This window comes from Pogona vitticeps, chromosome 1 (assembly GCF_051106095.1).
Source record: "Pogona vitticeps strain Pit_001003342236 chromosome 1, PviZW2.1, whole genome shotgun sequence".
Classification (NCBI taxonomy): domain Eukaryota; kingdom Metazoa; phylum Chordata; class Lepidosauria; order Squamata; family Agamidae; genus Pogona; species Pogona vitticeps.
The window spans coordinates 251,434,297-251,448,594 of NC_135783.1; the positions used below are offsets into that span (position 1 = coordinate 251,434,297).

General features: G+C 39.4%; 1 protein-coding gene across 1 annotated transcript in view; it reads right to left on the reverse strand.

Moving 5' to 3' along the window:
- The window catches only part of LRP5 (LDL receptor related protein 5), a 153,233-nt gene that overhangs the window by 92,040 nt on the left and 46,895 nt on the right, over window positions 1-14,298 (reverse strand). The window contains exons 2-3 of the mRNA XM_020784181.3: window positions 12,716-13,112; window positions 719-916 (exon numbers count right to left, since the gene is read on the reverse strand). Coding sequence (XP_020639840.3) covers window positions 719-916; window positions 12,716-13,112 — 595 coding nt within the window. The remainder of the gene's footprint in view (window positions 1-718; window positions 917-12,715; window positions 13,113-14,298) is intronic.

The following is a 14,298-nucleotide window of genomic DNA, read 5'->3' on the forward strand; positions in this document are numbered from 1 at the left end:
GGTCGGTTAAGACCACTCTAGGCAGCTACCTGGGTTTCCATGGTAAGCGCCACGTCCAGATGTACCCCCAAGCTGCGAACCTCGCTCTTTGCGGTGAGGGTCAATCCCCCCAAAAGAAAGGGAGTCACTCAAACCGCTGATGGAAGGACCACCCACCCTCAAGACCTCTGTCTTGTCCGGGTTCAGCCTCAACCCATTCGACTGCAACCATTCCAGTACAGTCTCCAAACAGCACTGAAGGGACGGAACGGCATCCACTGAAGAAGGTGAAAAAGAGATGTAGAGCTGTGTGTCATCAGCATACCGATGATACGATGCCCCACACCCCCTGATGACACCACTCAGCGGCCTCATGTAGATGTTGAACAGCATTGAAGAGATTATCGACCCCTACGGAACACCACAATTGAGGCTCCATGGAGTCGAAACATTCTCGCCAAGCTGTACTCTCTGGGGATGGTCCTCCAAGAAGGATCAGAGCCAGGCAAGCGCCAGGCCACCGATTCCCAACTCAGAGAGCCTCCCCAGGAGGATACTGTGGTCGACGGTATCAAAGGCAGCTGAGATGTCAAGGAGGACCAACAAGGACATATTGCCCCTATCAGCCTCCCTCAACAGGTCATCCAGCAGTGTGACCAGTGCTGTTTCCGTACCATAGAGCTGCTTGAAATTTATTGAGCAGGGGTGGAAGGGAGAAAACACACATACGCACACTTACCTAAAAGAGCCATCTAGATTTGCTCGGTGAATGAAACTCAGCTTTGCATCTGCCCAATAAAGCTTTTGTTCCTCAAGATCTATGGTGAGTCCATTAGGCCAATAAATGTCAGAATCTACAATTATTTTCCGAACACTGCTGTCCATTCCAGCACGTTCTATCCTAGGTGTCTCCCCCCAGTCTGTCCAATACATGTATCTGGAAATTAAAAATACAAATGTTACAATGAAAGAATGGAACCCTTTCTAAATTTAACAAACAAACCCTGACATCATAAAATCAACATTAATCTCAATGTAAGTATTCTTTTCTCTACTTATCAGGTTGTTTGGGCAGTGTGCTAGACTTCTCATCTAAAAATGTTACAGCTTAATTGATCAGAAGGAAAACCACGTTGCTTTCTTGTGTTCTGGAGCTGAAAACTGTTTCCTACTTTTTTCAGTACTGTGAATTTGCACAAAAGCTCTCTCAGGCTCACAGACCCTTTAGGGTAGGGGTGACAAACCTTTGAAACTTCAGATGTTTTGTACAATGACTCCCAGAATCCCCTGGGTGTATTGCCAATGATGGATTACTGTGAGGGTTGTACAGGTAGTCGAAAACATCTGGATGGATCAGCATCCCTGCTTTAAGGACTATATTAATACATTAATACTGATTAAATAAAGAATAAATTATCACTTGTAAAATTCAGTCTTTCAACCTACAAGCTTACTATCAACAGAATAGGATAAGATAGTTAGGCATGTCACTGAAATAAAACTTCCAATTACATTTTATTAATAGCAAAGTGAAATAACAACTTATTATCAACTTATTATTCCTTTTGTTCTACGACTGACTTTTTATCCGTCCATTACCAAAGTTTTTAAATCTGTGTAACTGTAAATTAAAAAACATATTTTTTAAAAAGTGCTAAGAACCGTACAAAACAAAACCAAGAAAAAACTACACCATTAGGAGAAATCAGTGCAGCGCATAAAATGAAAATAAACAAATGGGGGGAAACAGTGCAAAGACCTAAAATCAATGCATTTATACAGAGATTTACATCCCACCTTTCCTCCAGTGAGTTTAAGGCAGCACGCCTAGCTTCTTTCCCAACTTTATATGCACACTGCCTCTGTGAAGTACGTAAATCAAATTGACAAGGTGGAGGTGGGGAGAAGGTCAAAAGACTGGCCTGAAGTTCATGCAGTGAACCTCATGACTCAATGCCAATCTAAACCTATAGCTCCTTATTTCCAGTTCAACACTCTACCTGCAACAGCACACTGACTCTCTGAAAGCTCTAAAATCTAAAAGCCAGGTGAGACTTAGGATGGTATTCACAGATGGGTTCACAGTTGGGTTCAGGCCATTTCTTTTATAGCCACCCGCCTTTCCTTCCATTGGGCACCTGGGAGAGGGACCCTTGGACGATTTTTCTTTATTTGGCCCTAAACCATTTCAGTCTTCCAAAATTAAAACTAGCCCTTTGAATTGGGCCCAGAGATGGACTGGCAGCCAGCACAGATGGCAAAGCAATGCTAGAGTGTGATCGTACTTGCAATCAATGTTTGGCCACTTAACTATAAAATCTACAGAAACAAACTGCAAATAATGCTAAAGCACTGACTAAACAGTCTTGTATGCATCAAAGAAAGAGATGTAAGAAATTATGAGTTGCACATACTAGTGCTTATGCATTAGATTTCATACCTGATTACATGGCAGTGAATTTCCTAGGCATCTTGTTTTCATTACTATCACAACTATGCTATATATTAACTCTTGTCATATATTAACAATAAATGCACTAGAGCAGTGGTTCTTAACGTGGGCAATAATGCCCCCCAGGGGGCGATTTCATTTTTCAGGGGGGCGGTAGAATGAAAAGGGGCGGTGTGGGGGCGAAAGAACAGAAGGGGGCGGTAGGGGGGCGCTGGAGTGAGCCAAACCTGTGAAGGCGACTGCAGCCGCAGTGCTGGCAGTATATCCGGTGCTGCTGCTGCCGCCAGATGATCCAGCTTTTTCTACCTGCCACGTCTCACCTGTCTCCTTTAGGGGAGCACTGAGTATGGATCGGGTGGAAGGAAAGGGTCTCTTGGGTCCTCATCCTCACCCCGTGAAGTGCTGCCTCGCACCCGGGTGGTAGGTAAGTAGGTAGGTAGGTAGATAGGTAGGTAAGATATCATCACCTCAGGGAGGGGGGCAATGATAACTTCCTCAATGGCTCAAGGGGGCGTTTCTTTCAAAAAGGTTAAGAACCACTGCACTAGAGGTATAAAAACACTGAGGTCAATTTCATGCCTTCTCTCCTAAAACTGAGATTCTACAATTAAGTAACAGGAAACAGTAGAAACTCATTTTATCATTCATATTTACAGATTTAAAAATTTCAATAAATAGGAACTCTGTTCCACAGGAAGAATTTTTCATCCATCAGCTGCCTCTCTCCAGGTCCTTTTTTGATCCAGTGGAGATCTGCACGAGTGGAACAAGAAAGCAACTTATGGGGGTTCCCCCTCTTCACGAAGCCATCCTGATCACTCACAATGTCTTTCAACCTTTGACAGGAGGCCATTTCATTGGTCTAAATCACTAGTTACCAGCAGAGGAGACCCAGTGAATTAACTGGTAAATGGGGAGTCGATACTTATACAAATTCCATCAGCTCAATGGGTCTACTTTAGTTGGGACCACCATCAAACTGAATGATCACAACATACAGGACTTTTCCAGTCTACAGGATGAATACAGAATTGGGGGGGGGGGGAGGTGTTAGGAAAACCTCAATCACATCCCAAAATTAAGCACATGAAGAAGTAGAGAACCAACACCCAGAAGAACAAAAAAGATTCCTAGGCAGACCTACAATTGGAAGAGTGCCTTGTAACTGTGCAATGTAAGGTCTTATACAATATCTTGCTAAACTGGGAGTTTCACAAATAGTACACCGTATATGGAAGCACTGTGAAGACACATGGATATAAAGTACCCAGAATCGAAAGCAAGAGTGGTATATCTTTCATAACCATGTACAATGAAGAAAAAAGGGGCATGCATTTTGCAGGGGATACAGGTGATCACAGTGGTCACAAGCACCCCATATTTGAGACGGATAACCTCTACTTTATTCCCTATTTATTGAGCTGATAAACTTGAATAAAGTCTAATAATGAGCAACAATAATTGGGTTTTTTTGTCCATTTTATACAAAAGCCATGGCACTCCAAGACAGGGACCATACACTTTGTGTACAAGAGTAAGCCAGTTTTTTTTTAAAAAAAATTAAGTAGTTTCTGGCTATTGAGAAACTGAGCTTTTTATTACAATCGCCCAAATTACTCATAATAAACATAGTTGCAATATTTGTTTTTAGAGCCTCTATATGTAGATACAAGTACTGTACTTGGAAAATATCTGTTTGTAATTGTACTAAAATAATGTATTTACTATGGTCTCTGGATTAAGCAATAAAGATTCTCTCTTGTCGGTCTAGACTATTGAGATGAAATAAGTAAGAATACAGTTAAATAGCAATGTTTACATAGCAGCAAAAATCAACTGGAAAGTGTGTGGGATGAGCGTTTTGTTAAATAACCAAACATTGTTCAGGTTTTGTGAAGACCACATAGAATATGTATTAAAATATTATACTAACTGTTGGCACACTGACACTGACAAAACCAGCTGGAAATGCTACCCAGACAGTATTGTTTAAAAAGTCCCACAAAGGGATGCTAGGTAAACAGGCCACAATGTTCCTTGTTAAGGTCAAGCATTCCTAAAGTGAACATGAAAACCAAAATAAAGCACCCTCTATGCCTTGACAGCATGTATCTTTCCCTAAAATGGTACTCTCCAGAGATACTGTACTACAGCTTCCACTGTCTCCAGCCAAAGGGGGGAAAGGAGTGAGAGTCCAACACATCTGGAGGGTAGCAGGTTATGGAAGGTTGTCATACATAATTTATGCAGCTGTTGATATTCCCAAAGTGGCAGGGGAAGAATAATAGTTTACAGCAGAAGAACTGACAAAATAAATACTGTAAACTGGAAAGCAACGTTACAAAAGTAGAACTGAACCATGCAATATTTAAATAAGCCCAAACAACCCTGTAAAGCAATTTCGCTGAAAACAAAGAAACATCATAGTATTCTGAAAGGCTGACATGCTCACAGATTTATTTAAGTAATGAGGAAAAAATTATGAAACTAACAACTGTTGCCAGAGAAATGTGGGAGAGGAAAGGAAGTATGCAATACAGAATTTATCTAGAAGCCTGAAATGCATGAGGCCACAGCAAAGAAACCTTTCTACCTTGAATAAAAGAGGCAGAAATGTTTGACAAGAGGAGCCCCACACAACTGACAATGCAATTAGCTATAATTTAAAATAGGGTCTTTCTTTAAAAAGAGAATTTAGATGTTGCATAAACATTTTTAAAATAAAATTTGATTTTTCGTAAGTACTCAAAAATTGTGGCTGAAGCTTGAATTACAGTACTTTTAACATAAGCACTTAAAATTAAACGTATGCCTCCTATTTAAATGATGAAAGGGATCTATATGACAGAAAACATGTATGTCCATGGTTTGAAAACTCAAAGCAGAGGTTACTGAAGGTAAACCTGAACTGAGGCAAAGAAACCAGAAAGCAGTTTATGTAAATAACTAGCTTTTATATAAGAAATTGGAACTTCCAAAAATGCTGCTCACCTCATTAATCTATCTTCATGAAACAGCCTGGCACATCAGATCTCATTAGCTCATATATAAAAGAGAAAAGTGGGGAAGAGGTAGAACTAGCTAAAGAACTGGAACTGCGGGCCAAGAATCAGGGGAATTCTGACTACCCTTGGCACTTTCACTCTAGCAGGAGCAGTTATGCGAGCTAAGAGCCATTATAATGCTGTTTTTCTTAAAGATGAAAATTTTCCAGCATTCCGTCAGAATGAGTAAATGGGTTGTCCACTTACACAAGATATTGGTGGACTTAGATTCTCTAGCTGTCCCACACTGCCCCCCCAATCCCTCCTAAACACCCAAATGCATTCCATCAATAAGTATGTAGCCATGTCTCTTTAGTGTAGGTGTGGGAAACTCTGTGGTAAATCCAACCCAGGCTCTTGCCCATTGCCCCCTAGGAACTCTAGGGGGGTTCCTCAAGCCTCCAGAACAGATTTTTGGGCTGCACGAAGAGCTGTGGGGGGATTCATCGCCTCCTAAAGTTACTCACAAATGTTGCTTCCATAAGTGGAAGTATCTCATTAGATCCACATGTGAAAGCAGTCTCAATACTATTACAGTCCACATTTGGATAAAGCAGCACCATAAATCCAAATATTAGAATACTAAGAAACAAAATTAGAATCGCCTAACAGACCCAGATGGTTCCAAATTCCAGCTACCGTTAATAACAATCTGTCTCCCATTCACCAAATGCATAAATGTTAGAATTTTTTAAAAAGTTCAGATAGATGATAGTATTATTTATTTATTTATTTATTTATTTATTTATTTATTTATTTATTTATTTATTCATTCATTCATTCATTCATTCATTCATTCATTCATTCATTCATTCATTCGATTTCTACCCCACCCATCTAGACCAATGGTCTATTCTGGGCAGCAAGTACATCTAGAAATGACACGACCACAAAATCTTCATACTAGAGCTGATTTGTCATACTGTATATGATTGGAGAGATCTGTTTTTGAAGAGTGAAATACTATTCATAAGTGCCACCAGTGACCTACAGCCCAATCTGGACAATGATACTACCATACTGCAGGCCTTGATGGTAGGTCTATTCTTGATTACAGACCGCTGTTCAATTTAAGAAAGGCAACAGAAAAACAAACAACAATCCTCTCAACAGAGATACAGCCTTCAGAACCCTGTGAGAGAACCAGATGTTAACTCTATACTCGTGTCTATTCTAGCACTTCAGATAGAAAACCTAAAAACATCTTTCAAAAAATCTTGGGTTCCTACATCTACTGTATTTTATAATAGAAACATCAACCAGTCTCTATACAAAATAATAAATGGAGACAAATCTTATGTCAGAACTAGCAATATTAAAAACAAGTAAAACAGTGAGAGGGCCCTTCAGACTCTGGATTCAGTTGGGACAAACACCTGCGATTAATCACCTGGGACAAAGGGATACTATCAATCAGCTCATCAGTACAAGAACATTTATGTTAACACCTAGCATTCTTACTGACTACAGTTAAGGTACAGTGGACCCTCAACTTACGGAATTAATCCGTATTGGAACGGTGGCTGCAGGTCGTATTGACCTACAATACATTGAAAACCGATTAATCCGTAACCAGCCATTTTTGTTCCATTTTGGTTTTTTTTCTGGTCTGTAGGATGATTCTCCGGCTGAAAGTTGAACCTAAATTTTGCGGCCAGAGAAGTCTGTAACTCGAAAAGTCTGCAAGTGGAGCCGTCTGTAAGTCGAGGGTCCACTGTACTTACGTGGCTTTTCCATTTTCTCTGACCTTGCTGATTATCTCTAGCCATAACCTGTCAACCTGAAGCAACACTTCTTGCATCTGATGGAGAGGACTGCTGTCATTTACAGCTCATGTTTAAATTGCATAATTTGTATAATCTCTCTTGGTTTTGATCCAACAAGCATAGCTGGAATTCATCATAATGTAAAGAACTAATAAGGCACTCCAACTAATCCAGCTTCCAAAACTCTTAACAGCTTGCTGCCAGCAAGGACTATTTGAAGCATTGCCCTAATGAGTAATTTCTAATCAAAATCAGAAAGCTGATATGTATTGTATTTCCTTCTCCTTAAATAAGTTATTAAAAAACAAGAATTTTGTAAGAAATTAATTTGCAATTAATTAGTTATTCGTAAATATTTGCATCCAAGCTCCTCCAGGTTGGAGGACACAGAGGACTCACAGTAATGAACCTAGGCATTGGTATTAAAAAACTCACAGTGTGGTCTGTATTTATCATTACACAGTGATGAGGGTCTACAAGCAGCACTGTGCTCCATTCTGTGAAATAAATGGAAACCAAAGGCTGTCTGACTGATGATTGCCAAGAATCCAGGCAAAAAAGACCACCTGCCCGGGAGCTGGCTAGGCAAAAGGACAATGCATTGGCAGAACAAATCTTGTATCCATTGCCCAAGATGTTAGGCCAATGTTAGATTAAAACCAGAAGTCTGAAAGTAGATGGTACAGCAAATATTGAAAGCATAAGGTGGAAAAACTGTAAAGGAGCTTCTCTTTTACAAGTGGGTGGTAGAATGTTGCATGGCACTTGATCCAACTGCAAATTACAAGTCAAGCTTTGCCAGCAGAGTTGTTTAGAGGAATTCCACACGTTTTGTGTTTGCACTTGGAAACAGTGCTTTATGGAAATATTTTCCCCAAAATAAACTCTAAAATGTTTCTACAAAAGTACTTTCTTTTCTGTAAATAACAACATCCTGGGGTGGGGTGTGGATGCTAATACTGTAATATACCTCAGTTGTAATTTAACTGAACTCAAGACTTCAACATTGCACTCCATCTATTATTACTATTCTCTTTTTTTAAGGTTCATAATGGTAGTTCCAGGCGAGATGGCAATTCAATAGTTCGAATAAAATATTTTCCACTGAAATATAAAAGGCACAATATGTAACATTTATATTGGAGGACTTAACTATTTTTAAAAGGTGTCTTGTAAGCATTTTAAAGCTACTCTTTAAAAAAGTTTGTGCATATTAAAAAGGTAAAGGTTTCTCTTAACATTTAGTGCAGTCGTGTCCGACTCTAGGGCACGGTGCTCATCCCCATCTCCAAGCCATAGGGCCAGCATTTATCCATAGACCGTTTCCATGGTCATGTGGCCAATGCCACTAGACATGGAACACTGTTACCTTCCCACCGTGGTGGTACCTATTTATCTACTCGCATTTATATGCTTTCTGGGGCAATAAAAACACATAAGGAATTTATCAGAGTTGTGTGTTTTTGATTAATGGGCTGCAATATTTTCTTTGTGAAAATTAGTGTATTCTATCATAGATATATTACATTTCTACAAAAATGATGTTTACCCCAACTTTACTCATTGCTTCATTGGAAATGTTTCGAACAAGCGAAGTTGGGTCTTTCTTTCTTTCTTTCTTAAAACCCACTTTATTTTCAGACCCTGCAATTTCTTAGGGATGCAAAGCCACTTGTTATCTCCGTGTCATCACTAGGAATCTATGTGTGAACTTCTCACAACTAAAGAGTTCTGTATCCCTAAAATGATCAAAAAGAAACAGAAGCATCTTGACAGAGGAAGAAGGTACAGTTGTTGTCAGTAGCCAACAGAAGATGCCACGTATTTTCTCTGCTATGCATTTCCCCTCTGCTACGCATAGCTCCAGACTTTGCAAAAGCCACTACAAGGCAAAGCAGAGAGATGTATGAAAGAGAGAGAGAGAGAGAGATTTTCAAGAAGTTCTCAAGACACTAAGCCAAGAATGGTACCTTGTGCAGCAGTATCTGATATATTTCACAGCCTATCTTAGCAAGTCCCATAAAGGACCAAAGCAGAGAAGCCAGAAGGACAAGTCAGCTTTTTTGAAGGCATCACACTCTGAATGGGAAAGTCAGTTTTAGAAAACACTGCATGCAGGAAGTGAAACAATCTAATCAAATACAGTAGGATCCCCACATTCAAAGAGGATCAGTTCAACAATCTACCATGAATGCCTGAAACCATGAATATGAAGGGAACCCTATATATACTACATGCAAGGGGGCAAGAAGAAAAATAGGGGAACACCTTTTTATGTTGCATATAAGGGCTGCAGCAAACCATGGTTACCAATCCAGCAGATAAAGCGGTCCTACTGCATATCTTGCTGAAAGTGACTTCATCAACCAAAAGCAAAAAAGCCATTTTAATAAGAGAGCATGGAATTTACATGGAATGCACATCAAAATTAAATGTATTCACTAAGTGAGGGAACTCCAACTGGATAACAAAATTCTCCCACGAACATTCTTGCAACACAATTATGCTTTCCTGCAGTATATTTGTAAATACAGATGGGGGTATTAGTATATCCCCTGGGGCTAAACCGTCCACTCACACATCTGGCGGCAGCCTCGCTCATCCTTCCAATCACTCCTGGAGCCCTGCTCTCTTCCCTCTCAGCTAGCCACTCCAGGCAGAGGGAGGGAGGACAAGTCTCCCTGCATGGCTGCTGAGTAGCCAGCCAAGCAAGAAGAGAGGGGGGGGGGCTCCAGGAGTGATTGGAAGGATGAGCGAGGCTGCTGCCAGTGCCAGACGTGTGAGTGGACTGTCTGGCCCCAGGGGCTGGACCCTCATTAAGTCCAGATGCATGGGGATATTCGTATTTGTATACAAATACCCCCGTCTGTATTTGTAAGCATGTCGTTTACAATACTAGACTCCTCTTTTGTAAGTGTCTCCTGTATGTCACAAATGAATGGGGTTTGTGGAACCCTAGATATATCCCCCATGGAAAATCCATGCACATTTCTCCCATCTTTCTCTTTCCCCTTTGCTACTTGGCCAGGATATCTTTGTTTCATCAAGGTTTGAGCCTACTAGGCTAAATAATTTTATTTAGCTGGTTCCCTGTTTTTAAATTTTTGTTGTCTATGGCCTGTCCCTCTTTCTTTGATCTGGTTTTGATGACATGCTTTCTTTATTGATTTAATATGATGTTAGCTGCCCTGAACATTGCTTTTTTGATGGAGAAAAAGATATACATTTTAAAAGTGAAAGGCCTCAGGATCCAGAAAAAGGGACAAAACATTCTAAAGCGAAGTCAGGTTAATTACCAACATCAAATAAGATGTCAGTTTGCTGAAGGTCCCGTGGAAACTGGGCCAGAAGGTAAACAACAGTGTTGTGAACGAATCGCATAAAAAGGGGGAAAGCTGTGTTTGAAAATCAGCTACTCCTAGATGGCAGCACAACCACATTCAGTAAGTCTGGTCAATCAAAATATATGTATTCAGATGTTTTATTTTGATGCAGTTATACCAACATCAAACTGCACAATGGGTATGGTTTGAAGCAAGTTCATATAGTGAAATACAACTACATTTAATTATCTTTGGAATTATTTAGAATGAGATAGTTTAAAGATCCAAAATGAAAGTATGGAGTATTCTGGAAAACTTAAATGCCCTAGAATTTGGTTGAAGGAACAGTGAGATAATAGCTATAAAGTTAAAAAAAAATAGAGGTGTCTCAGAGCAACTTCTTAAAACTGTTTTTAGAGCATGCATGACACACTACTATGTATTCTTGGCTCTATTATACAACATAGAACTGTGTACTTTAACACAGGCCATTATAAAAAATACAGAAGTATTTGAAATGTCTATTTATTAAGGACATTAAAGATTTCTTGGACTGTAAGGATGACAAATAAAGAAATGACAATATGAATGGGGGGAAACACCAAGAAATCATAAAACACATACGATTAAAGTAGAATACACAATGAGAAATGAAAAGTATAGGTTGTGACATTTGGGAAATAAATGCAAGAAATGCAAAAAAGGGAAAAATATTCTAGTTTGGTTGCAACACAACATCACTGTTTAGAGTTGCTGCATCCAGGGTTAGGATGACCACAATGATATCTAATCTCCAGTGGGGTAAAGGGGAGAAGGAAAAGAGGCCATGTGGTTTTAAATAATTAAAAGACCTGCACATTACAAGCACCCGCACAAAGAAAAACTGTGAAAAAACAACAGTGCTAATTTGAAGAATGGTTAAAACACATAAGCAAGCTCATACATGCTATTTCCTTTCTGCTCTTACATGACATTTTGCACAGGAAGACTTCCATAGCATCTCCTCTTATGCCTTATCAAATACTCTTCAGGAAAGTCTCCTAAATTTCAGAACTAGGTTCTAGAAACATAGGGGCAAAAGGGAGGAAATAGGGCATACAGAGAAAGATATCTGGATAGCATTTTAGATCCCAACCTCCATGCTTCAGAAATAACTCTGCTAGTGAAATATTTTTTGTTGAGTACATACTATAGGAATAACATGGCTGCAATCCTACAATCAGTTTTCTGGCAGAAAGCCTTACGGAACACAGTAAAATTTATTTCTTAGTAAATGCACACAGGATTGCACTCTACATGTTAACAGTAATCTGCATCAAAGTAATCTGGACATTTAATGAACTGTTTTCAGTAAGTGTCTGAAGCATAAAGTTAAGGGGAATCCATAAATACAGGATGAAATTCAATAAAACTTTTAAATAGTTCAGTTCTCTGCTCACACCTGTTTATTTACTACACTACAATCTAGCTGGACTGTCTCTTCTTAATATCATTATTGTACCAGACACAAAAGTGCACTTAAATGTACTAATGTAATAAACTGTAACAGTTAAGCACACATTTGCTTGTCATAAAACTGCAAAGGCACTGCCAGATCAGGCGAACGTCTGTCTCACTAAACGTCTAGTTTGCAGATGGTCTGCTTCTCCTCTCTAATGCAGAAGATCTTTAGGCTGAGCAGATATCTTGCCAGTTCAACCATAGACTTTTTTAACAGTCAACAATTAAAGAGCAATTTACATCTTCAAGCTACTTGATTTTTCTTTTCCCAGCATAACATCTGATAACTAGTCAGGATTAAGATTTAAAGAACTGGACCTACCATTCATTCAAACACAAAACTTGCTTAATCAGTTTTAACTGGCTATGTTAACTGCAAATTAAAAATGCATGTAGTAAGCTTTCGGAGAGGCCTGAGCTGAAAAAAATGAGATAGATTAAAGGTTTTCTTCAGTACTTTAGTTGTAGCACTCTTATACAGCTTGCCATTCTCTCGCATCTTCCCTCTGAATCTAAACACATATTCAGAGAAAAATACCTTGAGAAAAATGATTTTGAAACAGATTATATTTTGCAGAGGCAAGAATTCCTAACAAAACAACCATAATCCTGAAAACCAAAGGAAAAAAAATTAAAGAAAGGATAGTTTACCCATGAGCTGGATCCAGGGCTATTGCTCTTGGCTGGTCAAGGTCTTGCCAGAAGAGAACTTTCCTAGATGTTCCATTGAGATTAGCAACTTCTATCCTATTTGTTTCAGAATCTGTCCAATAAAGTTTTTTCCCAATCCAGTCACAAGCCAGGCCATCTGGGGAAACCAGACCCGAAACAATAACATTCTGTACCAGATTCCCAGTTTGGTTAAAGTAAGTCTGCTTGATGGCTTCTTCGCTCACGTCTGTCCAGTAAATAACACCCTGTGAGTACAAGAAGTCAACTGCAGCAGCATCCTCCAGGCCACTAACAACAATTGTTGACTCCATCTTCACTCCTCCAGCATCCACCAGTCTGACATCTCTTCGGTTAGCAAAAAGCAAGAGAGGAGAAGCTACAGAAGGAGGAAAACATAGCATGTTATAAGGTTATAAGAAAACATAGCATGATATAACAAGATAGCAAAATCCTGATTTGAGAAACTACTTATGGGACATTTCAATACTCTATGGCCCCAAAGCTCTTTTTTAAAGCCCCAACTTAGATACATGATAAATCAAGATGCTTCTTTCATGATGTTTAACAAACTACTGTGAACAGTAGAATCACAGACACTCCTCCAAAGTGATTACCACAAAACAAACAAACAAACAAACCCAGACTTCCATCATTCCGTTCTGTAAAAGTGCCTTTCCTCATAGGATTCCTCTCACAGTTGTCCTGAAATTTCTATGTATTCAAGGATTAAGACTTAGTTATGTTTGAAGAAGGGTTTTTTCTGAGTCACACAATTCAGTTGGAAAACCAAGGAAGGAAGGAGAATGCACCCCCGTCTTTCAAACTGACTCCTAGCACTACTACACATATGTGCGTACTCCACGCATAATGGAATCACCATAAATTACTTAAGAGGACACGTGGGAGCGGGGAAGGGCCAAACTGCACCTCAGAAGAAACAATGTCCTGCACTAATTCTAACTGAAGATGTCTAGGGTATTCATATATTTTGCATTATACTATTGTATACTATCTAGGGGCTTCTAGCAACTGAAGTCCCAAACATCAGAAGGGCCAAAATTTCCCCATCCAAGACTAAGAAGTCCACCTAAAAATGCAGAAATCTCTTATAATGAGTTAGGACATTCGTTTTCAAGCTGAGTACCAGTTTATAACAAGGAAGAGTGAAATGAAATCCATAAAGATACAAGTCTCCCTGTACCCAAAAATTCTGTATGACTTCCCTGAAGCCTTCAATTTCCTCCCAAATGTAAAATCCCACCTCCAAGAATGTTATTGTCCATTTTAAGGTCTTAATTTAAAATAATGATCACACACCATTTTTTTAAAGTAGAAGGAACTAGGAGCCAGGCCACCTTTTTCTTTTATTTCTGAATGAAATGAAAAAAATGGGGGGGGGGGGGGAAACAACAACAAAAAACACCAGCCTTTCCTATCGGTCAATGGCTTTGCCTTTTTTTTTTTTTTTTTTTTTTTTTTTTAGGAATTAAGCGGGCACTTCCCTTTAATAAGGGTTGCAATATTTCTGTCTTCTGCAACGCATGAGGACAGCCTGCCCATGG